Raw genomic sequence first — 27,358 nt, 5'->3', positions numbered from 1 at the left:
ATAAATAGAATATACAAACACAATCTTGTGGATGTGGTGTCAAATTTGAATCAGCTAAATTAAACTGAATGAGACTGCCATTGTAAACATTTTACTGCAGTCATCAGTGGCCTGGTCACCAGGTCTGGCCTTTCAGCATGAGACAGGCCAGAGAAAGCCAGCTTCTGATAGAGAGACTGCAGGAGTTCATTCATACAGCAACACCACCGCAGAGAGACCTTTTCCTCTCTATAATGCACAAAATAGACGGACCGAAAGAAGCTGAAAATAGGTCACTTTAAAAAAAAGGCTGGCACAAAACATCAGACATATCCGCAATGTTCTTGTCAGTGGTGTCTGAGAGTGGAGTCCAATAATGAGGTTTTCAATTATACCTCATTGTAACTGCTGTCTCTTCAGAGCCATTGCGCAGTCATTGGTATAATCAGGACATTAGTCTTACTTTTTCACAGGTGTCAGTGGCCACATTTCCTTTTTACTAAAGCTAGAAAATTGAGCAATTCAAGACCATTTCAGAGCTTTCTTATATTTTCTTAATCTGCAATTATGGCTGCCAAAAGCATTGACCAGTCAGTCATCCGGAAGATATGGCTTTCTATTATGGATGGGCAAAAATAGAAACACCAAGTGTTTCTTTTAAATAGTAATTGTTAAAATGATTTGAATTCAATGAAATATATTATTTGATGTTGACAAATGTGTAGCCTATTTTAATCAAGTAACACTTGATCTCGAGCTGCACAATATTACAGTAGGTTGATGAAGAGGTGCATATGCAGGATTGGAACTGGCTTAACTTAAAATAAAAACCTGTTACTTATTACATATTACTTAATTAATACAGTTGCGATCAAAATGATTCAACCCCAAAAAGACCAGTTTAAATAGCTCAACACAACTAATAAAAACCGTGCTTTCTCCAAATCTAACACAAAAGGCCACTTTTTAATGATGACTGCAGTCTCAAAATCATTCAACCCCTTCATGACCAGAGTTTTACATTTCAGGCACTTAGCAGACGCTCTTATCCAGAGCGACTTACAAAAGTGCTTCGCTATTTACTCAAGAAAAACCTCAGCTAGTTTTAGTAGACTAAAATTTAAAGACACCTCTAAGTTTAGACACTACTAAACACACGTCAATATGGAGACCATAGTACTCTACTATTCACCCAAGTATTCTCCTCTTGCAGGCCAACATCAAGGTTTTGAATCTGATGCAGGCAGCTACTGGAAGCCAGTGAAAAGAATGCAGCAGAGGAGAGACATGGCCGAATTTAGAAATGCTGAAGACGACCCGTGCTGCTGCATTCTGGATAAGTTGCAGGGGCCTTATGGTGCGCAGAGGGAGACCAGCGAGAAGAGAGTTGCAGTAATCAAGTCTTGAAGTGACGAGAGACTGAACAAGCACCTGAGCGGCCTCTCTAGAGTCGAAGGGTCGAATTCTCCAGATGTTGTAAAGGAGAAATCTACATGACCGTGTTACCTTTGCAACATGACTTGAAACCGTTAACTAATTATGCATGACTACACCAATGCTTTAGGCTTCTGTAGATGGAGTGACTAGTGAGTTCTCAAAGAAGATTGCAAGATCGTTTTGAAGTCCAGCAGCTCTGTCTTGCTGGGGTTAAGTTTAAGGTGGTGAGCTGCCATCCAAGAAGAGACGTCAGCGAGGCATGCTGAGATGCAGGTAGAAACTTGTGTGTCAGACGGTGGAAAAGAAAGGAGGAATTGAGTGTCATCGGCATAACAGTGAGTGAGAGAATCCATGAGAGGATAATCACTTTACCAAGAGAGCTAGGGTAGAGTGAGAAAAGAATATCACTTTGTAGAGCAACCTTATGTTATGTTAACCAGCTGTTATGCCCTGCTGCAGATGTGATGCATAGCCAGACACCAGCTTCTGGCAGCATTCCTCAGCATTCCTCATGGGCAGTCGCCTCCAGTACACAAATATTCTTGGGTTTGCAGGTTGCAACCGCTGTTGCAAATTTTCTATGAAGTTCAGTCAGGCGACTGCAATCAAGCCCTGGTGGACTTTGAGGTATGCTTGGGGTCACTGTCCTGTTGTAAGTTCCAAAGACACTCAAGCTTCAGCTTCTCCTAGTATTTCCTGATACTTGATTAAATCCATCTTGACCTGAACACACTGCAGGTTTCACAGAGGCACCGGCATGCATCACTGTAAGCAGGATGGTCTTTTCAGCATAGGTTTCATTCTTCCTCCTTCAGACATACCGCTGTTCCACACATACCTGAAAAAGTATGTTTTGTTTTATTGCTCCACAGCAGTTTTGAGAATTAATTCTGTGGACCTGACCCTTGTCATGAAGTGTTTTCATGAAGGGGTTGAAGCTGCAGTAGTAGTAGTAGAGCTATTCAAATTGCTCTTGTTCAACTGGTTTATTGCAAACAGCTGAACGTTTGTAAATATTGCTAATAAACCTTAATTGTAATGGGATTGATGGGGGGTATTTAATCTCTGGCATCACCTATTCCAACTACCAACAAGCTGAAATTATAACCCATCAAAATCTCTTCAAATTTACCTCTCATATAATAACAGTGCAGCACTCTTTGGAAAATTAACAGTCAGCATTTGTAAATTAAATATATAAATAAACACATTTAATCATATTGGGGGACATGGTTAGACCCACGTTTATTATGTGGTTATTCAGGTATTCAGGAACTACAATGATACTAATATGTGTGTGAAGTGTTCTTGAGTGACCTGAGGTTGCCAGTCATTCTGTCTTTAATGGTGGGCTCATCTAAAAGAAGAGGGGGCTGGAGAAACTGGCTGGAAACTGTGGCGTTTCAAATGCTAAGTGTTGGATACTTTTTTTTTTACTCATTCATATTGGTAGTTCCTGGGGCTTGTCACAGAAGTGTGGGCCCAAATAAAGTGTAGGGTTGAAAAGGTTAAGGAGTTATGAATCAAATCACCAAACCATAAGATTTTATTTAGGTTTTTAGGAGAACTCTTACAGTCAACGCGTTTGTCTAGGACAGTCATTAAAAAAAATATTTATTTGGAATACCACAGTTGTAAACATCATTTAGTATCTCTCAATGCAATAATAAAACACATGAAGCAGGGTGATTGATGCAACACAGGTAGAACACTGTACAGTAGCACAGTAGCAGACGAGGCAAAACAGAACAGAACATATTGACTAGTTCAAATATTCTGTACTAGAACTGATTTTAGAAATGTATGATAGAGAGGCAGATTAAGATTACTACAAAAATGCTACATGTGGGTGTAGAAGTGTACTGGCGTGTGTGTACATACTACAGCTCAGGTAAATCAACAGAAGTGCAACAAGGGTTTCTTTTTTTGGTTGTTTTTAAACATAAAAGGAAACAAATCTTTTCATACAGTGTGTGAGCTTAATAAGTGAGAGTTTAGCGTTCCTAACTGCACAGACACTAAGTGCTGACGTGATTTCAGAACGTATACTGTATGTGTATATGAAGAATATCTAAAACACACTGCATCACAAATGCACCTCTGAGCAGCTCTGGGGTAGAAAGGCTTTCTGATTTTTAGCACAGTGTAGAAACAGTAAATACAACATTACATAATCTACAAAGCACACAAATAAACAACATCAAATATAAATTAAGCTACGTAATTAAAAATACAGTAAAAAAATACTTACATTTTCCTCCTAGTGATGCACTTATGCACAATAATGGAGCTGCTTAGCAGTGCAGAATTGCACCTTACTGCTCAGGTTCAAGAGCCTCAGGGTTGAGCCCAGCAGTGCTATGTTGTGCAGAATGTGGCCCTTGAGCATGTAACTGGTAGTGCTCTTTGTGGGAGGAGTGAATATTAAATCAATGGTAGGCTCCTTCTCCACAGGGTTCACCTGCCACTCGGTCAACTAAGCTGAGCACTTCTGAGCAATCTCCTCTAAGTGTACTGAGGCGCAAGGGGATGCTCAATTGCATCAAGTTGGAAAAGATGCTGCAACAGGCCTCTATTCGCGTCACAGGATGTCTGTGTTAGACTTTACTTTCTCATAATTGTTTGACCTGGGGAGATAGACCACCATTCAAATCTTTGGGATCAATGTTTTTAACAGTAGAAAAATCTACTGTGTTGCAGGTACATGCATAATATTATTCTATAGGTTTCAAAAAGGTGATATTCTATAGGTTTCAAAAAATGTATAGAAAGCTATAAAAACAAAAGGCATTTTTGATAATGAACGGATAATGAACCATAATACTTGAGATAGCTGTACAGCATTACATTAATATCCAGAATGCCTCATATTTAAATATCTATTTGTTGTTTTTTTGTGGAAAAAAATGACTGTAAATAGATAATCACATTATTGTGTAGCAACATTTAAAAATCGTGTATCTCTATTTGTGTTGTTTTTCACCTTTTCACACAATTTGACTCCAAGGCTTGTTTTTTTTTCACATCACGCCCATTTTCTTTATGAATGGACCAACGGAAATGCTCCAAAATTTAGTTTTTTTAGATTTCAAGGTAATTTGTAATTATTGATATGATATTTCATCTAAACTTTTAAATGATAGTGTGCCTACCATGCCATTGGGTGCTGGCAACATCTTAAGCTAAAGAAAATAAAATCAAATAGAAATCACATTTGCATGTGATATTGAAGCTGAAAATTAATAAAATGCTGATCCTTAAGTAGCTTTGTCTGGCAGTGAGGATGAAAGACATTATGTACAGTCTCAACAGAGAGAAATTTAAACCATTATATTTTATATCATACAAATGCTTGGCTCTGATGTGTGTGTCTGTAAATATATGGTATGTGTTGGTGCTGTAGGCAGGTACTGGATGTATGAGGCTGTAATAAATGGTTCAGTGAGAGGGGACCATGTTTTTAATGACAGGGTCTCTGTTGAGATAAGTGGCCCAGTAGACCAGGTTGAAGCTGCCGAAGAGCACGGGAAAGATGATGCGGGACATGCGGTCGATCTTGCTCACACTGTTGAAGGTCTTCTTGTTCACTTTAGCCACAGGCTGAGCTTTAGCTGGCTCTGCTGGAGCGCTCTTGGAGACAGTGGGCAGAGCAGAGTCTTTACCAATGTGGGGGGCGTAGTTAGCCACAGCCACTGCGTATGCATTATTCTTCTTCATAACCGAGCCTTCCTTTTTCTGTGGATGTGTCACTCAGTCAATGCATACAATCATATACGCATGAAATCATTTACACTGTAAAAATGTAAAATCAGGCCAGCATAAATTGAACTGAAGCTCATTTTCTAATGTTTGAGTCAAATGTATTGTTTAAAAAATCTAATTGAGATGCAAAAATGTGAGTTAGGAGAACTGTAACTGTAATTAGTCAAAGACACAACACATTTTTATGCACTTAAGTAATAAGTCAGTCAATAATCTGATGTAGTTTCAAATGCCTAATGCATGCATCTCTACAGTTGCCATAATTAGTCTTGTAATTATTATTGTTATTTCGGTTGCAAATTGCATATAATGCTGTCATTGTTCAATCTTATTTACTGCTTTTTGAACAGATTCTTTCTGTCTGGCAAATGACTAAATAACTCAGGTGTCGTCCAGGTGTCTTTATCAGATCTCATTATTAATACATTGCTAATGATCTCAATATTAGTGTGCAAATATTAGGTTTTGTTACAACACAAATAACAATTCAGAACTGCACCCACAGCAAAGACTATTCATGTGAGCTAAGTGATCCTGCATATGAGTAGACTCATTCAGCCTTCAGAATCACAGCTGGCAGATGTCTCCCTGCAACTGTCTGCGTAGTCATGGTTACCTTGTTGTTGACGATGCTTTTTCCATCCCAGGCCCAGCCACGTTTGGTGAAGTAGTTGACTGTTGCGAACTCGATGAGAGCAGAGAAAACGAAGGCATAGCACACAGCGATGAACCAGTCCATGGCGGTAGCGTAGGCCACTTTGGGCAGTGAGTTCCGAGCACTGATGCTCAGAGTGGTCATAGTGAGAACTGTGGTCACACCTGGGTGGAGAACACACAGTTTTTAGCTGTTTTGAGCTTCACTGCTAAATCAGCTGCCTTTGTCTAACTGTTTGGGTGCACGTTTGCTGAAATAATAATCTCTAAAGTCTAATTTATTACAGTGTTGCTGCTGAGTCAGCAAGTTAGCTAGGGCATCTGTTATAGAGGGCGTATGCGCTCTTTTTTAGCTCGAGAGTGATTTGGGTACAGGACGCATTCAGCTCTAACGTGGACACTGTGCCAGAGGCCATCAACAAAATAAGGACACCTCAGCAGCCGCTGACTTGCATGTTCAATGGCTGAAAGGAGACCAATTTTTTGCCTGAAGACATGCATCTGTCATCAAGATGCACCAACCTCCATTTGACTTCCAGCCTCTACGTCAGAGTAGATTAGTCATAAGTAATTTTCCCTTATTTATAAAAACTATATTTGTACATTTCTGAAACAGCATGCTTAGTTAGTGTTTTTTTAAAAATGTCCAGTCCAGTGTCATTTTCATTACTGAAGAGCGACCATGTATCTTACTTGATCTAAATGATTCTATTTGGGATAAAATTAGTAACTGCCATATTTGATCATATATGATGTTTGGTCCTCACAAGTAAATTGATTATGTACATTGCTTTTTAACAGACATTGTGGTTTACATATTCTGATATAAAAAAAAAAACAGAAAAACAATCAGACCCAGAGCAGCATTATATTGAATTTTACCTTAAAACAAAGCTCCAAAGTCATGTTGATGCTCCACTGGTCAGTAACAGCCCCTCTATTGTAGCAATACCTGGCTCAGCACGCCAGAACCTACACTATGGAACTCTAACATTCTGTAATGCCGTGTAACCTGAGTCATATTTGTGTCAAATTCTGTAATATTACATATTACTTTACCACATCTGTCTACATGCTTATTTCACGACAGTGGCTGGTTCTGTATCTCTCAGCTTGTAAAATGTATATGAAAACCATGTCATTTAGTGTTGGCTCAAAGGGGCAGCCCAGATGGAAGAAATGCTAATTCTTGCATAATGCTTCTTTAAAGCCAATAGACGGAATAACTTAAAGCATGTGTGTTTCATATTATTTTAATGCAATTTGTCTAGGAGGTTAGCATTTTTATTGTTTATTTGCTTGGCTTCTTTTGTAATTCGAAATGCAAATTGATGTTTATTCAAAGGGAGGACGCCAATATCTAGCAGCACTGGGAAACATATCCCTGCTACTTAAGGATATATTTTTATCCAAACATTTCAACATCACTATCTGCTTTCCCAGAGTTTCTATCACATCAAACACAAACATAATTAAAACACCAATATGATCACCCACCAAAAACTGTTCGGGCAGGGACAGACTCACGGTTGAGCCAGAAGGACACCTGTGACAGGATCACTGTCATGATGCAGGGCAGGTAGGTTTGGATCACAAAATAACCAATCTTTCTCTTCAGGTGGAAATGAACTGTCATTACCGTGTATTCACCTAGAGAGAGAATAAGAGAAATATTTGTAATGCACCTACACAACACCTACAGCACCCACCCTCTGAGGAGTCTGGGAAGGCAATAAGCTGAAGTGGTGAAGATTTCTCATTAAGACCAGTTCTTTAGTCATGTTTTAACACAGTCTAGTCTCTGACCAGTTAAAAGCAGGAGGTCTAAACAAAGACCTATCTAACATTTCTTCTGAAAACAAGTGTTTTAATAGAGAATTTGTTCCCCCTTGTTGCAGTGGCAGCTACTCTACTCTACAGTATAGAAGCATTCTGAACTTTTAAGAACAATCTAACATAATCTAAATGCAAACTTTGAATGCAAGAATTTGCTAATCCTTCAACAACATCCAATCCAATATGGCAAACCACTTGGAACTGGTGCATTACATAATAATTATCTGGGTAGATTTACTATACATACACTGCAGGTAATGATATTGTTTATTAGGCTAATTTAAAGTGAAATCAAGAGCTTGATTTAATCAAGAATACATGTGTGTGCTGCCTATTTTAGCTCAACATTGTATGTCAGCAATTCAAATGAGAATATACAGTTCACAATCTGATAATCATAGTCATGTTCCTGTGACTGCTGAATTTTAGTATGTCAATGTGGTTGATATCACTGAAACTCAGGCCAATGGATTTCCAAATAGTCTATAGTCTCAGTATAGATGAATTGACCCAATCCACATAATTCTGAGTCGGGTACAGTCCTATGTTATACCTCTCTAGTCAAAGTTGGCATTAGGCATGGTGACCTCTAAAGCATCCTATTCTATTGGCAGTGTTTGTCTATGGAGACTACATAAACTGTGTGAGAACATCTGTGCCAGCACTGGGTGCATTTTAAAGTAGCTAAATTCACTATTACTTCTGAACATACAGTGTAACAGCAACAGAAGACTTGTATTTAATATGACGATATATATAAGGGATGAATAACAGACAGAGTGTGAAGAATAGGACCTGCATTTTGTCAGAGAAACAAGTAGAATGAGAGAAAGGGAAAGCGAGTCAGAGATAGGCAGAGGGCAAACTACAAATCACATCTAGAGCGTTTTCCCTCTCTCTCAGCGAGTGCCAATCTATTTTTCTCAGCATGAGGAATTCTCTCTCAGTACAAGGTTATGAACTGCTTTGGTCTCATCCAGACCGGATGCCCATTGATTAAACACAGATTTTCCTGCCACTGACGAAACACTGGACATCTTATATACCAATACCAGCAGGTATTACAGCTACAGAAACGTGAAGGGATTTAGAAGTTTACACTGAAATTTGTCAGGGTTAAAGCAAGCTTCTCTGAAGACAGGGCACAAATCTTACAAAACCTACATACTCTACTGATGACAGGGTTGTGGGTTCAATACCCGGGCTCAGCAAGTTGCCACTGTTGGGCCCTTGAGCAAGGCCCTTTACCCTCTCTGCTTTCTAGGCACTGGAGTTTGCTGCCCACCACTCTGGGTGTGTGTGTGCTTACTGCCCCTAGTTCACTTGTGTGTGTGTGTTCACTATTACAGATGGTAAAATGCACATACACAGACACATTTCGCTACAGTGACAAATATGTGCACCTTTACCTTAATAGATAAGCTGGAACAACCCCTGTCCTCCTTGTCCCTTATCTCTGTCTGGTTTTACATTTCTCAACATGTCTCTTATTCATGTGTTTCAGTTCAATGTGTTGCCTTGGTCCTTTATCATTCCACTGTATGTTGTATCTTTCCTGCCTCCTGGTTCAGAGTATTCCTGCCTTGGCTTGCTTTAGATTTCTTCTGATTTTCTCCTCTTGTTTTAGATTAGCTTTTCTAGCCTAGCTTTTCTAGCCTTCTGTAATGGTCTGATCTATTTGATTTCCCTTCATCTTGTCCTCGGTTATCGATGCCTCTATACAGCTATCGATCATCAATCATTTATTGGAAATGCACATATGTTTACCTTGACTTAAATAAACACAACTCAAGACTGCAATCTGCCTCTCCATGGCTCCTACATCGATGTTCCAGAAGTAAGTAAGTAAAAAAAAAAAAAAGGAAATGGAGGAGAAACTAAACCAGACAAGCTTGTAAGCAACTGCTTGCAATAATGTTAACTCACCAGTACTGGATTTGACGGTTTTGGTGCCGACAGTTTGCCCCCTTAAGTCATACTGGTTCAACCTTGATCCATCCGGCGCCACTTCCACTGAGAAAGTGGCGTTTCGTGTCCAAACATAAGTCACCTCGGTCAGAGTGTATGCATCTACGCACAGGAGCATCAGACATGGAAGCAGGACAATTTGAATTGAATTGCGTTATATATATTTAATTCAATGGTCTAGGTCAGTAAATATGATGCATTTAACCATGTAGGCTAAGGGTGTTACAATACGTCATCATACAGAGGTCTAAGAGAGCAGTGGGGGTAAAGGACTGCAATGCATTGCACCAGTACACTAAAATATCCTGTAGGTCAATGGTTTTCAAATTGGTCTTAAGGGACCCTAGGCAAGACATTTGGACATTTTATTAAAAGTGGTCCTTTATGGAGGAAATAAACACTCATCAGACTCTCAGTAACACATCAGTGATGTAGCAGCATCTTAATGTTATGTAGATTATCAAGAGACATCTACTAAATTCAGCTGTTCTTCACTATTTGAAGTGTCCAAGTTCAGATCTGTACATGTTCCCCTGAGAAATCACTGGTCATCTAACAGGTCTAACACAGACATCTTAATATCCCCAACAATCTGTTATTAAACCTGCTGCTGACATCAGTCTGGAAGTGGATCTTAAAGTGAATTAAAATTAATGAGTCAGGATGAGGGTTAGGATTATGTTTTGGGTTTAGATTAAGGTTAGGATTAGAATTAAGCACAGAGTGAGGTTTAGGATTATGTTTTGGGTTGAGGTTAAGGTAAGGATTAGGGCCAGGGTGATGGTTAAGAGTTTTGGGTTGAGGTTAGGGTTAGCAGTAAGGGCAGGTTGAGGGTTAGGAGTAGGTTTTGGGTTGAGGTTAAGGTTAGGATTAGGGCCAGGGTGATGGTTAAGTGTTTTGGGTTGAGATTAGGGTTAGCAGTAAGGACAGGTTGAGGGTTAGGTGTAGGTTTTGGGTTAAGGTTAAGGTTAGGATTAGGGCCATTATGATGGTTAGAATAAGGTTTTGGGTTGAGGTTAGGGTTAGAACTAGGGCCATTATGATGGTTAGGAGTAGGTTTTGGGTTGAGGTTAGGGTTAGGATTAGGGCCATTATGATGGTTAGGATTAGGTTTTGGGTTGAGGTTAGGGTTAGAACTAGGGCCATTATGATGGTTAGGAGTAGGTTTTGGGTTGAGGTTAGGGTTAGGATTAGGGCCATTATGATGGTTAGGATTAGGTTTTGGGTTGAGGTTAGGGTTAGAACTAGGGCCATTATGATGGTTAGGAGTAGGTTTTGGGTTGAGGTTAGGGCCATTATGATGGTTAGGATTAGGTTTTGGGTTGAGGTTAGGGTTAGAACTAGGGCCATTATGATGGTTAGGAGTAGGTTTTGGGTTGAGGTTGAGGTTAACGTTAGGATTAGGGCCATTATGATGGTTAGGATTAGGTTTTGGGTTGAGGTTGAGGTTAATGTTAGGATTAGGGCCATTATGATGGTTAGGATTAGGTTTTGGGTTGAGGTTAGGGTTAGGATTAGGACCTGGGCTAGAGTTTTGTGTAAGGCTGGGTTAGGTTTTGCTTAATAGAAGTTACACTAAGTGTGCTTGATGTCATCAACAGTAAATCTACCTAATGTAAGTAATGCATCAACAAAACATCTTCAAGATAGTTACCTCAATGTATTCACATGGTTCACTACTGTTACTACTCTGATATGTTGTCGGACTATAACTGATATTCAGTGTTTATTAAACTAGAGTTAATAAAATCTACAAAGGAGCACTCAACATACAGTTACCCCACACTTTTGCTCCCACCCAACTTCCAACATATAGTGACAGAGTGATAGAAAAGTGTAGACTATCTGGTGGTCCCTGTTTGAGAATGACTGCTGTGGGGAAAACCAACACAGAGATCTGAACTCACAGCTTCCAAATTGCAGTGGACATGAGTGAGAGTCCATGGGGAAGTCCTCCAGATGCATTGGACACTCTGCCTGCACTGTCAACCTGTATCATTTCATTCATAAACACAAATTGCCAATGGTTTTGCCCCTTAAGCCACACTGCACATACATACTTTACACCATATAAAATTTGTTATGTTGTATGAACATTTAATGGTGAGGAACCAAAATAAACGGTCCTGAATTACTTCTTTTTAGAATACAATCGTGATAAATTAACTTACAACACATTTAAGGATATGTTTGCCTTCTCCTATAACGCTTTTGAAACTGCAGGCATTACTATAACTATATATTACTAGATTATTATAACTTCCTTTCCTTGGATCAGAGAGATTTGACGGACTCTGAAAAGTCAAAAATTGTAAGATGTCCTGCAGAGGGATGCCGCGGTCTTGAAATTGCCAAACTTTTGAAGCGTGATCACCGAACAATCAAGCGTTTTATGGCAAATAGCCAACAGGGTCGCAAGAAACGTGTTGAAAAAAAAAAGGCGCAAAATAACTGCCCATGAATTAAGGAAAATCAAGCGTGAAGCTGCCAAGATGCCATTTGCCACCAGATTTGCCATATTTCAGAGCTGCAACGTTACTGAAGTATCAAAAAGCACAAGGTGTGCAATGCTCAGGGACATGCCCAAGGTAAGGAAGGCTGAAAAACCACCACCTTTGAACAAGAAACATAAGATAAAACGTCAAGACTGGGCCAAGAAATATCTTAAGACTGATTTTTCTAAGGTTTTATGGACTGATGAAATGCGAGTGACTCTTGATGGGCCAGATGGATGGGCCCGAGGCTGGATCAGTAAAGGGCAGAGAGCTCCACTCCGACTCAGACGCCAGCAAGGTGGAGGTGGGGTACTGGTATGGGCTGGTATCATCAAAGATGAACTTGTGGGACCTTTTCGGGTTGAGGATGGAGTGAAGCTCAACTTCCAGACCTACTGCCAGTTTCTGGAAGACACCTTCTTCAAGCAGTGGTACAGAAAGAAGTCGGTATCGTTCAAGAAAAACATGATTTTAATGCAGGACAATGCTCCATCACATGCATCCAAATACTCCACAGCGTGGCTGGCCAGTAAGGGTCTAAAAGAAGAAAAAATGATGACATGGCCCCCTTGTTCACCTGATCTGAACCCCATAGAGAACCTGTGGTCCCTCATGAAATGTGAGATCTACAGGGAGGGAAAACAGTACACCTCTCTGAACAGTGTCTGGGAGGCTGTGGTGGCTGCTGCACGCAATGTTGACCGTAAACAGATCAAGCAACTGACAGAATCTATGGATGGAAGGCTTTTGAGTGTCATCGTAAAGAAAGGTGGCTATATTGGTCACTGATTTGGTTTTGTTTTTGAATGTCAGGAATGTTTATTTCTACATTTTGTGGTGTTGTATTGGTTTACCTGGTGAAAATAAACAAGTGAGATTGTGGTATTTATTTTTTTTATTTGTTTTTTTATTAAGTTGCCTAATAATTCTGCACGGTAATGGTTATCTGCACAAACAGATATCCTCCTAAGATAGCCAAATCTAAAAAAAAACACTCCAACTTCCAAAAATATTAAGCTTTGATATTTATAAGTCTTTTGGGTTGATTGAGAACATAGTTGTTGTTCAATAATAAAAAAGAATCCTCTCAAATACAACTTGCCTAATAATTCTGCACACACTGTACACTTCCATTACATGTCACCACAACAGAACTCTCAGAATGGAAAACGCAGGTGAGTGTGTGTAATTTGTCGGCAGTATACCTCATGGTGTAGAGCAGTGTTCCATTCTCCATGATCCGCAGTAATTTGTTGGGCATGGTCATATTGTGTGCCACAGACTTCTTGCCATTGTGGAAGAAAGTGTCTGGGGTCCAGATCTTACTGGCCATCAGGTTATTGAGCCGCAGGATGTTCATCGGCCCACGGAACTTCAGCCGCTCATCCGTCCAGCGCTGGCGAAAAAACACGTCCACTGTGTACTCCTGATAAGCACAACACAGAGCCAGAGTGCTGAGAAATTGGGTAATTAGAAAAAGATAGAGTGGCCTGAAGATTAAATGCATTAGTTAGAGCTTCTTCTTTTCACAGCTCAACCGACTGGGTTTGGAGTTATTTCACTGAAGCATTTTGGGATTCTTTCCCTAGAGAATCCTTTTTGATGTAAGAAAGAACCTTTTTCACTGAAGCTTCTGAACCATTAAAGATTTTCAAACCTTAACTTAAAAGTAAGAAGTTCTATGTAGTTTTCTCTTTTCATGACAACTAGAATAGTAAATAATAACCATAGGTGGGTAAAAAAAAATGACTTTAATTTGCGCCGCTATTTACTCAAGGATTTGTACATTTGTGCATTGTGCATTTTTAAACATCTACTTCAAGAAAACACTTCTACTGAACTATATGTGTATATGTCCTTTTTTGTGTTAAATTTAATTATGTCATTTTTAATCATCCATACTTTGTAATTGGTCACACACTTGTCATGTTTAGACTGGAGTAATAGAATAGTATCTCCAGTTCTAATTTTGATAGATTCTGTTCCTCTGCAGTTCTATGAGTTAGTACTGGGAACAGAGGTGGTGGAAGTACACAAGTCTCATACTTTAAATAAGTAATAATAAGTAAATAAGTATAATTAAAACATGTCATTAACACTGCCTATTTCTGTCTTCTCACTCAGACCTTAATTTAAACAAATTAGCTTTAGTATTTTTGTGTTTTAGTATTTCTTTGGCATCATAATTATATAAAATCCATCAAATCTGTCATTTATAAACTGGCAAAATGAAAAATGTCAACACCAATCTGAAATGAACAACCCCTCCACTCATGTTTATCTGTGTTGGTTTCCATTTTTTTTTACTGGTTTTCAGAAAATGGGGGTGAAGATTCAGTTTTTCCAGAAAACTGGTGAAATGTTCAGCTCTGTCACAGGCCTAACTGATTTACCTCTATTGGACTGGTAAAACATTCATCAATTTAAAACCCAGTTAGCTAGCTATGTATAGATGCCTTAGAATGTACTGAGTGCATTTTACAGTAGGGAAAACTGTAGACTGTCAGATTTGGTGAACGTAGTAATGTGGATCAGAGCTGCTGCCATTTGATTCAGCTCCTCAGTGTATCTGACAGAGCAGCCTCTGATACACACCTCTAATGCACACCTCTGACACCTTTACTGCTGGCCAAACCAGACAGATATCGACAACAATCTGGGCTACATAAAGGTAAAGGCTCACAGAATTCACTCAAACGCATGTCGCCAAAAAACGAATTCGAGGTGCAGAGGGGGGGGGGGGTAGTTGACGAGACTGAGCAGGTGTCTTAGACAGTTAGAGGTTATCTGTCAGTGCTGTTCATCACATTAAATATGTATGTTTCACAAGATCCTGTCAGAAATGATTTTAATCAGATTACAGAACGGTGCTTGCCACCTCTAAATTATATTGCTTTTTTGGAAAATGTACTTTTGCTTTTATTGAAGCAGTTTCAAATCAATTTTACTTGAGTATGGTTTAGGCTACTCGACCAACCTCTGGTCATGACACCAGGATATTACAATCTGCAGTTCTGCAGCATGTAACTTTTAATCAAAAAACTGCACTCTTGTTTGAATGAAGGTATTTCCCTATTGCCCAGAGCAGAACTCTCAGAATTAAAAATTATATATTCCCAAATATCTGACTGTTATTACTTTGAAGGGTTAAAAAGGCTTTACATGTTTACATGGTTGAATCCGGAACCTAAGAGCTCTTAAAAAAAAAGGTTTGTTTAAGAGTGTATGTTCATCTTTACTGTGTGTCTGTGTGTGACTGTGTGTGACTGTGTGCGACACATTTTATGTCTTGAGTGCTTAAGTGTCAGAAACACTCCTCATCACCAACTACACTCTAATCCCCTGAGGCACCAGGTTCCCCTTCATCGACCCCTGGGGTGGGGAAGAGCATAAAGCTGCCATAGCAACGAGAGAGCTCAACTCAATGAGAGGCATTCAGGTAGAATAAGTTTGTCAATTCCCAGATTACACACACACACACACACACACACAGCATACAAACACTCTCTGAAGATCTCTGATAGACCTCTGAAATGCACTGTCAACTCCACGCTAATGAGCCACAGACATTTCATTAAAAGCTTCAGGGGTGCCTGAGCACAAAGGATAAGAGATCATCAGAGGGGTAAATCCAAATAGGAATTCATTCATTTTTGTTTAGCGGAGAGCATCACACTTGACTATTTTGAGCATTTGTCTCCTTCCCGTTTGATCTTCTCCCTATTTACTTCCCAAGTCTTCATGCACCGGCAGGTTTTCCCAGCTTTCACACACTAGGAGGACTGACACCACATCTACCTGCCCTGACTTGCTGATAAATCACACAGTGATGGCTAGGGCCTCCCATAAAGTGGGAAAAGGGAAAAGCTTTCAGGTGCTCATCCACAAGAGACCAACTGTTGCATTCAGCAAGCAGGATAGTGGAAAATAATATCCTTATCCTGTCCTTATTTGTTATATTCATGTCTCAAAAGTTGCATCAAATTCAGACTGGTGAAATCCCTAGTTAAAGCTGACTAAGTGATAAACGCTTCAGGAGAACACTGTGTTGTTGATAATAGAGAGCAGCATGTCACCGCCAGACTCTGTCTGAATCAGGCCCTGTGATTATGGCTTTTTTATGTGCCAGTGCAGAAGGGGAGCTCAAACCCGACAATGAATCAAAGCTGAGGAGGCAGACGTGTTAGGCTACAAACTAAAGCTAGCCTTTTAAATTCTCTGCTCCCTCAAACACAAACTGGACTACCCCAGCCTAACCAAACTGGAGCTAAACACACATCAGAAGGGTAATCACTGGTGTATTGACTCAGGAAAGTCAAACCAGGCAATCACACAGCGGCAAGGCTAATCTCTACAGCTTGCTAACAGCACATTGCATTGGTAAGACTCTATGGAACACTGCTATGGGATTCTGCTTCTGTGCACCATTTTGTCTGTGACAAAAACAAGCCAATAAAAGTAGAGCTTAGAGCTTAGAGCATTTTTCTGTTAAAGAAAACCGGAGCGTCATTCTGTGTGTATCATGCTACACACCAAAGCCAAACAGGAACAGCCAGCAATGGCTAACGGGAGATCATATTTAATGTCAAAGACAGGCTATTGCGAAAAAGAGTGTATTAAGATTACCATTTCACCCTGTACATAAACGAGGATTAATATAAGCCTAACAGGAACTGCCTCGTTCAATATTATGCACCAGTCAATCCTTCCTCTTCTAAACAGATTCACACAGTAATCACTGACATGTCAGGTCAAGTCAAGTCACGTGGGTTTTATTGTCATTTCAACTACATATGTTAGCTAGTGATGCAACAAGCTCTTATAGTGAGACAGGGCACACATGCTCTGGTCTGACCAAATCTTTGGCCTCGAGGTAGAGGAGGGGAGCCTCCATTGCATAGAAATTTTCAGGAGCCTGCCATGTCTTCATGTAGGCCAGCTGACAGCTGTCCAGCTGCATCCTCAAGAACCCTCAACCACAAATGCAAACACTCAGTTATACTCAGACTTCAATGCCAATTGCAGAGTGCAAAGCTAAGCAATGATTGTATTAGGCGTGATATATCTGACGTTTGCTGACCAGATTCCTTTCACCAGTCAAATCCAGTGTGCTGTAAAATCAGCACGATATGAGCATTCGTTCTTACTCCACTGCTGAGTGCCTCAACGACACAGAAGCAAAGCTTTACAGCTGTTGTACACCAGCACACAGGGAAACAGGGATAATGGAGGTCCTGGAGCTCAGAGGCCCTCCCACTGTACAATCTGTGTGATTGCATGATAGGGGTCAGTAAGCGTCAGCGGAGAGGGAAAAGAGGGCAAATGAATAATACACAGACCACCGCATTTTCATCCGAACCTCTCTGGTGCTTTATTCTGAATATTTGAGAGCAGAAAGAGTGTGAAGCAGAGTGAAAATGGGTACTAAGAAAAGCTTTTAGGCTTGTTGGAGATACCAGTGCTATGAAAAGACAACAGAGGGAGAGAGTGAAAAAGAGAGACAGAGAAATAAAAAGAATGACAGGAGAAAAACATTCAACACAACAAGGCCTGAATACATCAATAGTGCTGAGGATGGTTAGTCAGTCCTTTTACAGTACTGACTTTATTGAATTACATCAATACTAATTCCAATTACAATTAGCAAGTCAGTCGTATTCACAAAGGGCCAGACTGACTGCAGGTTTTAATGTTAAGCACACCTGAATCTGTGTAATCTGTAGGTTTTATAATATATGAAAAACTGCTCCCATACCAGCTTTTTATGGATAAGACTGGACTCTGAGATTGGACTTATCAGCATGAGTGAGCCAATATGCATGCTTGTTCCAAAGTCTTGACAGGTAACTGGCTGTCTGGATTACCTTCCATTAGCATGCTATCAATATGCCAATGCTTGTAGAGATCAGGTCAGTGCTATTTTGATGGCTTAATCCATACCTTACACTCAAAACCTGGTTCATAAGTCAGGTCAAAGCAAATTAATACATTTTTACGGCTTTGATATCTATCTTGTTGGTACAGATTTCAGCTTGGTTGGAACCAAAATAGCGGGTGTACATGGTGCCTTGGACCACGGCCCAGACCAAAGGACCAAAATTCAGACCTCGGTCTGGACTTTCAGGTGTGTAAACGTAAAATCTTAAGTATTGGCCAGGTATACAGACTCAATTTAATTCAATAGAGATCAATTCACTGGAGACATCATGTTCAAACTACTCAAACACTCAAACACACATCTACAAAGTGCAAGTGTGTGCTGTTTCAGGCTAGATTTGTGGTAGGACTAGATCAGATTCACTCTCCGATTTTTGATTCAGTAGTTTCTGATGAATTCGGCTTCATATTGCTACCCATCAGCACTCAATCTCTACTCAATATTTAAACAATGGCCAGCTCCACACATAATTGTTAAAAAAAAAAACATTTTTTTTCTCGAAAATGAAGAAGAATCTTTTTACCATGTCTGTGTCTGATACTGGCCCAAAACTGGTCACGTAGATATCAGTCTTCACTTCCGTCACTCGATCTGCACAACAAAAACAGAAGTAAAGAGAGTCATTGTGACTGTATTATTAGTGACAGCGGGAAGCCGAAAAACTCGGAAGCAGAGCCGTGCCGTGTCATGATTAACTCAGACCACACAGCCACAAAGCAATGATTCATCCATGATTCAGATCCATTCATCTCTCTGCCTCTGCACTGATTGGAAGAGATTTTGTGTGTGTGTGTGTGTGTGTGTGTGTTTACACCTTTGCTTTAAAAAAAGCACTAATTATTTTGGAGTCATACAGTGATTGCAATCACCACTGATGAGAACATTTTGCTATGTAGCTCCCGTACACCTCACACAAACAGCTTTCGTAATTAACTAATTACAGAGACCACATCACCATTTCATTTAAAATATGATTAGTGGCACAGGCCTCTCTCCAAATCCACAATATTTGCATCTCTCAAAGCTCTCAGTGACAGTTAGCTTTGATTTATTGTTGTACATCTCTCTCTACTTTGCACTTAAATGGACAGAACTCAACACTGAAAGCCTGCAAACTGAAGTCAGGGTTAGACACTGTGGTAATTGGAGCTGTCTGGTTTTGTAGTTCAGTGTTTATTGCAGTGTTTGTTGTACGTTTTCCTTGATTATGCACATGACTTAACAGCAGTTAATGGGTGTTAAAAAAACAAGGTGCAAATGAATATGCAGCTTGATATATACACACAGTTAAATGACAAAAAAAATGTTATTTATAATTATATATTATATATATTTATATAGTGAATTATTAAGCTGGATTTTTCCATGAATGACAGTCCATGTGAAAACAGTGCAACACCTTTGTGAATGCTGTGTCAGTTACGTTAAAACAAACAGATTTCTTTATTCCACCACTGCATGGCACTAATAAGCCTTGCTCCCTACTGAACAAAGCCGAGTAAACTGAGTGATACCGATACTGATGCAATATGGGCCTGTTTACACCTGCCATTAACATGCAATTTGTATCCAGATAGTATGATCTGGATTCACTGGACCACATTCTGTTTACACTTGTCATTAAAATGCGTCCCCAGTGTGACCAGATGAGATCCAAATTCACTCTCTCGCATACAAAGCACACCAATATGTACTTAATTTTCATTTTACTTCCTGTAAACAACGGTTTCTCCTATAAATCTGCTCCGGAAGACTGAACAGTTTAGAGGAATAGTGGGGGTTCTGCAACGCAATGGTGCAATTGATGGTTCTCGCATTCCCGCCTTCCACTCTATCAGAAAATGCGACAGACAATTTAAACCACAAGGGAAGAAACTCTATAAAACTGCTCTCATCTACTGGGAAATAAGCACAAGCTCAAGGAGATAGAGCAGCCTTGATCCACAGTAATTATGTTTTCTTTTTCAACTGATGTATTTCTGCCTGCATGACAGAATCTGATCACAGGAAACACAATCCGTTCACACTTGTATTAAATGACCACCTCCGAATGTGGTTTGAGTGTTTCAATCATAATCCAACCACAATGCATTTCAGGGTGTTTACTTCTTGCTGACAATGATGTGCAAATGCTCGCACACAGCTTGTCTAGTCCCTGTAGAGAAGTACTGCCCATAGAGTAGGACTCTCTGGAGCAGATAAACATGAGCCTTTTGGCACCGTGCCTAATGCCAGGCGTGGGGTATAAAGCCCCCAGAGCACTGAGCTGTGGAGCAGTGGAAATGTGTTCTCTGGAATGACAGTGCCTCTTCCAATACTTTTGGGATGAGTTGGGGATAAGGTGGGGTGGTGATTATCCAACATTCTGACCTCACTAACACTCTTTTTGCCAAATGCAATGAACTCTTAGTGGCAATGCTCCATAATCTAGCAGAAAGCATTCCCTGGACAGTAGAGACAATCATTTTTAATACCCTCAGTTTCAGAAGAAACAATGAATGAGCAGGTGTCCCAATACTTTTGTACACATGGTTTATCTCCCTAAGCACTACTTTCTGATACTATCTTTAAATGGCAAAGCAAATAGCTCCATAGCAGCAGTGAAAAATTAATCAAAGTGCACTTTCTCGTTTCCTGACCACAACGGATTTCAGCCCAGATAATAAATGCTAATGTCAATAATATGCATACTGTAATGTAATTTAGACAGCCAATCACCAGGCTAGAATCAGAGGGAAGCATGCTTATTGGCTCAACATTTAAAAAGGTCTGTACTGCTATAATAAATACTTTCTATGTAACCATAGTTACATGTTTCCAGGTGTGCTCTGCAGCTCTTGTCCACTGTGGGCTGCTAAAAGCTTTTTTATTGACTCATGGATTTTTTGGTCATGACTAAGCCCATACAAAACCATTTCTGGAATCCTGTATTTTTACACCAAAATATATTAAGCAAAATGGGTTTGTTTAAAAGTGCTTGTTTTTAGTGTTAGTGAGGTCAGGATGTTGGATGATCCCCAACTCATAGCAATAGTATTGGATGAATCACCATCATTCAGTTCATCATGTTTACCTGCTCCAGAGAGTCCTATTCTACTGGAAATACTTCTCTACAGAGACTGGGCAAGCTGTGTGTGTGCTATTGCACATCTGTGTCAGGAATGGGTAGGGGGTGTCCACAAACATTTAGACATATATGTATTTTAAAATGGAAATAACTTCCAGCCTGAAAAACACACAATTGAGTCATTATTATTATTATTATTATTATTATTATTATTATTATATTTTAGAACTATGGCTTAATTTAACTCAGCATTGTGCTGCACACATCGTTCAGAACCAAAACACAACAGCAGCCTCTTTGCATGACTCACAGACAGTACGCCTTCAATAAGCTTCAATAAGAAATGTTCAGCCGGGGGAGTTAAAAAGAAATAGACATTATTACCTTTTGGTAAATTGTTTTCCACACAAATACACAAACACACACACACAACACAAACACATCCCTTTGAAACTGGCACAAACTGTTACAGCATACTGTATCTGAGAGCAGAAGATTTAGATATTTTGTTAAAACCGCTCGCACATCCCGTAACCTGACTTCACAGAACGTAAATACTTACACGCTCTTAATAGAATGAAGTCCATATGAGCCTAACATGACACCTAACAGAAAGACTACTCAATGAAGTACAAATTGTTCAAATAAATAAAAAACTTTATTAATACTTTAGCTTCTTCTCAGCTCAAAATGTAGCTACTTACCGATTTGCGATGCTGCTTGGATCAAAGCTGTTTGTTCGATACTGTTCTGATCAGCTTGTTTAGGTCCTGTTAATTAATGCTGATAGCTGTTTTCGCTTTTTAACACCACATGAAGGATTGTGGGTCACTGAAGATCTTAAAGGGTACACCAGCTGTGTTCTTAAAATTTCTCAGAAACAAAAGAATGTATTTTTGGTTGTTTTTGAAGAATCCTACGTAACAACATTTAGAGTACATCATTTAGTGACATAACAGGCAAGAAACAGAGCCTTGCCAGTAACCTAGCGTCTGAGGAAGGCTACATATCTCAGCTGTTACGTCACTGAAGGCTGCTCCATTTTGTAGGATCCTTAGAATACAGCCAAAAACATTGCTGCTATTAGTCTGATACTGAACTTACAGGTGATATGTACAGCAGACAGTGGCTGGGTTACACATAAACTAAACATAAGCGAGCTAGCACTCCGGAAATAACCCAGCGGAGTGACCCAACAGGCTCAACCCAGCATTTGTGTAGAAAAAGAAAACAAACCAGCAGTTTTTAGAGTGAAGTCAGCATGACCTTTACAGATTTTGAGTCATGAAAATCATAACCACCTCTTCATTCTTGACTATAGTCAGTCAAAGCTTTTCAGCCACCTTAAATCATCCTTATTGTTTCATTATAGAATTAATTAATTAAGATAAAGCTTCAATAAATCTATCTTACATAAACTTAAACTTCCCTCCCTCAAAACAACAAAATAAAATTAAGAAATATTAGAAAGAAAGAAGAATTATGAAATGTATACATACACAGAAAAAAAATACTTTTATTAATTGTATTCAGTTTTTTTTCCAGGGAAAGTGCTTTATCACTTTGATTAATCAATAAATAACCCTTAATATATGTATTATATTTTTATAAATATAATATTAATATAATTATATATGAATATATTTTTAATATACTGTGTCAAACTTAAATACCAGACAATTACATTGAATAAAGTTGCATTACAAAAACATACATTTACGTTATTTGCTTCTGCTCCACAGTTTCCATTTTGGAGATCATGGTGATCTACTGGCCAAGTACTTTGGATGGGCTGCCCCAATCAAAGCAAGAAACAATAGGTTCACTGTAACTCACCTCCAAGACCTGGTCTCAGCCTGTTATCATAGCCATCCAACAATCGGTCCAGGATCCTTGTGAAAAGCGTGATGTTGGTTTTGAATGCATCTGATGCAGACACTTCCACTCTAGACCTTCACATTTTACCAAGAGAAAGACACAATAGAGCATTAGAGATGTCCATAACACACTCCAGTGCATTTTCTTAGTATATTATCAAGGACAGGATAGAAGGATATAAAAGTTGGTACTGAAACACAGCTCAGACACCCTGCTGAAGGAAAATGGTTCAGACACTGATCTGTAACTGCGCTGGCCAGCTTATTTTATTTGTCTCTTTAGACCCTTTCTGTTTAATGTGAGCAAGGCAGCTGGTTCAGTCCTAGTTTTAAAAGGATACATATTTTCTGATTATAAATCATTAATGAATACCAAATACTTTCAAAGAAACTGCCCTATCTGAGGTACAGAGAGGAGTCTTTTCCAACAGTAACCAACCAGCTATTCAGTGTTAAAGGACAGTCTTGCGCACTCAGTAGAACGTCACTCTAAACTGTCATTTTTAAGAGCTAAACACAAAAGAATGCACTTACCTAGTCTGACTGGCCAACAAGAGCGAAAGGTAGACCAGCAGTCCATGTGAGTGACCCTTTCGGCCATTCATATCTATATAATCCCTGCAATTTTGAAAGAGCAGACTCATTTGGATGGAAGAAATAAGGGACTGTGCAGAATATAAAGCTCACACAATACATCTTTCTCTCGAATTGAGTTGGTTTAAATGTGGCTGGAAATGTATAACATGTTACATCAACACAATCCTTTTTGGCACCACTGTGCCTTTTTAGGCGATTTGAAGGGTGTAGAACTACAGACCTGTAAACAAAGTGCATGCAGCTCCTTCTCAGTTTGGAAGTGAGCTCATAGCCTCATATACAAGCTTCTGCTTTAACTGACACAATCTAATAGTCTCTTCTCGGAAACACCAGACCAGACCATACACCTCATACACCAGGACGCAGATCAGATCTAATACTAATACACCAGGACACAGAGATCAGATCTAATACTAATACACCAGAGCACAGAGATCAGATCTAATACTAACACATCAGAGCACAGAGATCAGATCTAATACTAACACATCAGAGCACAGAGATCAGATCTAATACTAATACATCAGAGCACAGAGATCAGATCTAATACTAACACACCAGAGCACAGAGATCAGATCTACTACTAACACACCAGAGCACAGAGATCAGATCTACTACTAACACACCAGAGCACAGAGATCAGATCTAATACTAACACATCAGAACACAGAGATCAGATCTAATACTAACACATCAGAGCACAGAGATCAGATCTAATACTAACACATCAGAGCACAGAGATCAGATCTAATACTAACACACCAGAACACAGAGATCAGATCTGATACGAATACATCAGAGCACAGAGATCAGATCTGATACGAATACACCAGAGCACAGAGATCAGATCTAATACTAACACACCAGAGCACAGAGATCAGATCTAATACTAACACACCAGAGCACAGAGATCAGATCTAATACTAACACATCAGAGCACAGAGATCAGATCTAATACTAACACATCAGAGCACAGAGATCAGATCTAATACTAACACATCAGAGCACAGAGATCAGATCTAATACTAACACATCAGAGCACAGAGATCAGATCTAATACTAACACAGCAGAGCACAGAGATCAGATCTGATACTAACACAGCAGAGCACAGAGATCAGATCTGATACTAACACATCAGAACACAGAGATCAGATCTGATACGAATACATCAGAGCACAGAGATCAGATCTAATACTAACACATCAGAGCACAGAGATCAGATCTAATACTAACACATCAGAGCACAGAGATCAGATCTGATACTAACACATCAGAGCACAGAGATCAGATCTAATACTAACACATCAGAGCACAGAGATCAGATCTAATACTAACACAGCAGAGCACAGAGATCAGATCTAATACTAACACAGCAGAGCACAGAGATCAGATCCGATACTAACACATCAGAACACAGAGATCAGATCCGATACTAACACATCAGAACACAGAGATCAGATCTAATACTAACACATCAGAACACAGAGATCAGATCTAATACTAACACATCAGAACACAGAGATCAGATCTGATACTAACACATCAGAACACAGAGATCAGATCTAATACTAACACATCAGAGCACAGAGATCAGATCTGATACTAACACATCAGAACACAGAGATCAGATCTAATACTAACACATCAGAGCACAGAGATCAGATCTAATACTAACACACCAGAACACAGAGATCAGATCTAATACTAACACACCAGAGCACAGAGATCAGATCTGATACTAACACATCAGAACACAGAGATCAGATCTAATACTAACACATCAGAACACAGAGATCAGATCTAATACTAACACACCAGAGCACAGAGATCAGATCTGATACTAACACATCAGAACACAGAGATCAGATCTAATACTAACACACCAGAACACAGAGATCAGATCTGATACTAACACATCAGAACACAGAGATCAGATCTGATACTAACACACCAGAGCACAGAGATCAGATCTAATACTAACACATCAGAACACAGAGATCAGATCTAATACTAACACACCAGAACACAGAGATCAGATCTAATACTAACACATCAGAGCACAGAGATCAAGTCTGCCGCTTCAACTTCCACCATGTAGAGAGATCATTAAACAGAAACACAGCAGAAGAGCGAGTTTTACCTGAGCAGGAGTGTCTCTCTCAGTGCGTCTCCACACGCGCGGCTGGACGGAGTGAGTAGTGCCTCGGGAGCACGCGCGGTTTATTTAGTAGAAAATCCACAACAGTGCAGACTGAGCCGAGCTCGCGCGCTCCACAACAGACCACCTGTAAGCAGAGAGAGAGACTGTGTATGTGTGTGTCGAGGGGCAGCACACACACCGCCACCGAGTTGAATTCCCGCGTGATTAAAACAAATGAACAAACTCCAGCTTTCAGAGAGAGAGTCTTTATGTTCCAGTTCAACCCAAAACTCCGGGAGTGTGTTCACACACAGGAATAAGCCTCAACAAGAACTGCTGTCCGGTGAGCTCTGCCATTCGCTCACTCACTCACACACACTCTCTCTCTCACTCTGTCTCTCTCCCACTTTTCTCTCCCCTTCTCACTCTCTCTCCTTGCCTTTTCACTCAATGTCTCCCCTCTCTCTCTCTCCCTCTCCCACTTTTATCTCTCTCTCACGTTTCTCTCCCTCCCTTCTCACTCTCTCTTTCTCGCTCTCTCTCTCTCTCACTTTCTCTCTTTCCAGAAAAGCGAAACACTAAAACATGAATGTTTTACATGAATGTGCCTTAAATGAGGCTACCCCACCATCAGCAGAGCTTCTGTCAGATGTGAGTGGGCATTGTATGTACTCTTACATGAGCAGATATTGATATGAAATTGATAAAGCGATCAGTAATGGCTAATCGTGACCAATAGTTCATTTATGTTTACTAAAGGCTGAATTTTGAATGTGAAGAAGTCCTCAGATGTGTATTATACAGATGGGAGATCACCATCATCTACTCTCTCTGGTCAGTTTTCTAAGCATTGTTAGACATTTAATTCACAGAAACACAAGCATCCATTTCTTGGATACTTTTACTTTTTTTAAGCTGTTTTAAGAAGCATCCCCACATAATATGCTCATATGGGGCCTGCACGGTTATCCCAACTGGGATCCAGAACACTTTGTTCATGGGTTCCATGTTGGACTCCCATGCCCACTAGGGCATTCACAGTGATAGGCCCCACCTGGGTTGTACACTGCACATGGGGCCTGGGAACTATGTGAGATTAGGGTGGGCTGTAATGAGAGGGTTCATTTGGGAAGCCCAACTGGGTCCCAGTAACAAAACTGGAACAAACCCACTTAGAGCCTATGCGCACATGGAACCCACCTAGCCCACATTTCACCCATGTGAACATACAAATTATATGACTGGTTTCCAGAACCAAGATTAAGTCTAGGTCCAGACCAAAAGGAAAATTCACTGGTGAAGACCATTGGTAGTGCATTTCAGTCCAAGACTAGCCTGAATGTATGTCCTGAAACTGGCTGGTAGTGCTTTTGCGGCAAAGTTGCTCATTTTTCCCATTGAGATTTGAAGAAAATATAGACTACATTTGATATATGTGAGACTCCTGTATGCAAATATGTTTCGGACATTGTTTTTTGGCACATTTACTTATCATATTCCATTTATAAAATGTTTAGTGACAGCAGAAAACACAATACACTGTAATAATAATTAATAGATAGCACATACCTTTACAGAGTGTTTCTATCATCTGTGGAACATATAAG

General features: G+C 39.8%; 1 protein-coding gene across 1 annotated transcript; it reads right to left on the bottom strand.

Annotated features, from left to right (window-relative positions):
• Positions 1–2,944: 2,944 nt before the first annotated feature.
• On the bottom strand, positions 2,945–26,866 carry gabra2a (gamma-aminobutyric acid type A receptor subunit alpha2a). The gene is made up of 10 exons (XM_072677764.1): positions 25,752–26,866; positions 23,548–23,631; positions 22,973–23,088; positions 18,593–18,660; positions 13,337–13,557; positions 11,544–11,626; positions 9,595–9,738; positions 7,330–7,482; positions 5,795–5,997; positions 2,945–5,151 (listed from the first exon to the last, which is right to left on the bottom strand). The coding sequence occupies exons 2-10, from the start codon at positions 23,616–23,618 to the stop codon at positions 4,855–4,857; spliced, it is 1,356 nt and encodes a 451-aa protein (XP_072533865.1). The 5' UTR covers positions 23,619–23,631; positions 25,752–26,866; the 3' UTR covers positions 2,945–4,854.
• Positions 26,867–27,358: the final 492 nt, after the last annotated feature.

The sequence above is a fragment of the Salminus brasiliensis genome, chromosome 4 (assembly GCF_030463535.1).
Source record: "Salminus brasiliensis chromosome 4, fSalBra1.hap2, whole genome shotgun sequence".
Lineage (NCBI taxonomy): Eukaryota > Metazoa > Chordata > Actinopteri > Characiformes > Bryconidae > Salminus > Salminus brasiliensis.
Note: the sequence above shows the minus strand (reverse complement) of the source record. Positions and strands in the feature narration are given on the sequence as shown.

Bases quoted from the DNA above. Each gene is read 5' to 3' on its own strand.
- gabra2a (XM_072677764.1), bottom strand. From the start codon at position 23,618: ATGAATGGCCGAAAGGGTCACTCACATGGACTGCTGGTCTACCTTTCG. The intron at 13,558-18,592 runs GTAAAAAGATTC...TGTGCTTATCAG, and splicing joins CAGTATCAGACACAGACATG to GAGTACACAGTGGACGTGTT. The intron at 7,483-9,594 runs GTGAGTTAACAT...TTCTCTCTCTAG, and splicing joins AACCGTCAAATCCAGTACTG to GTGAATACACGGTAATGACA.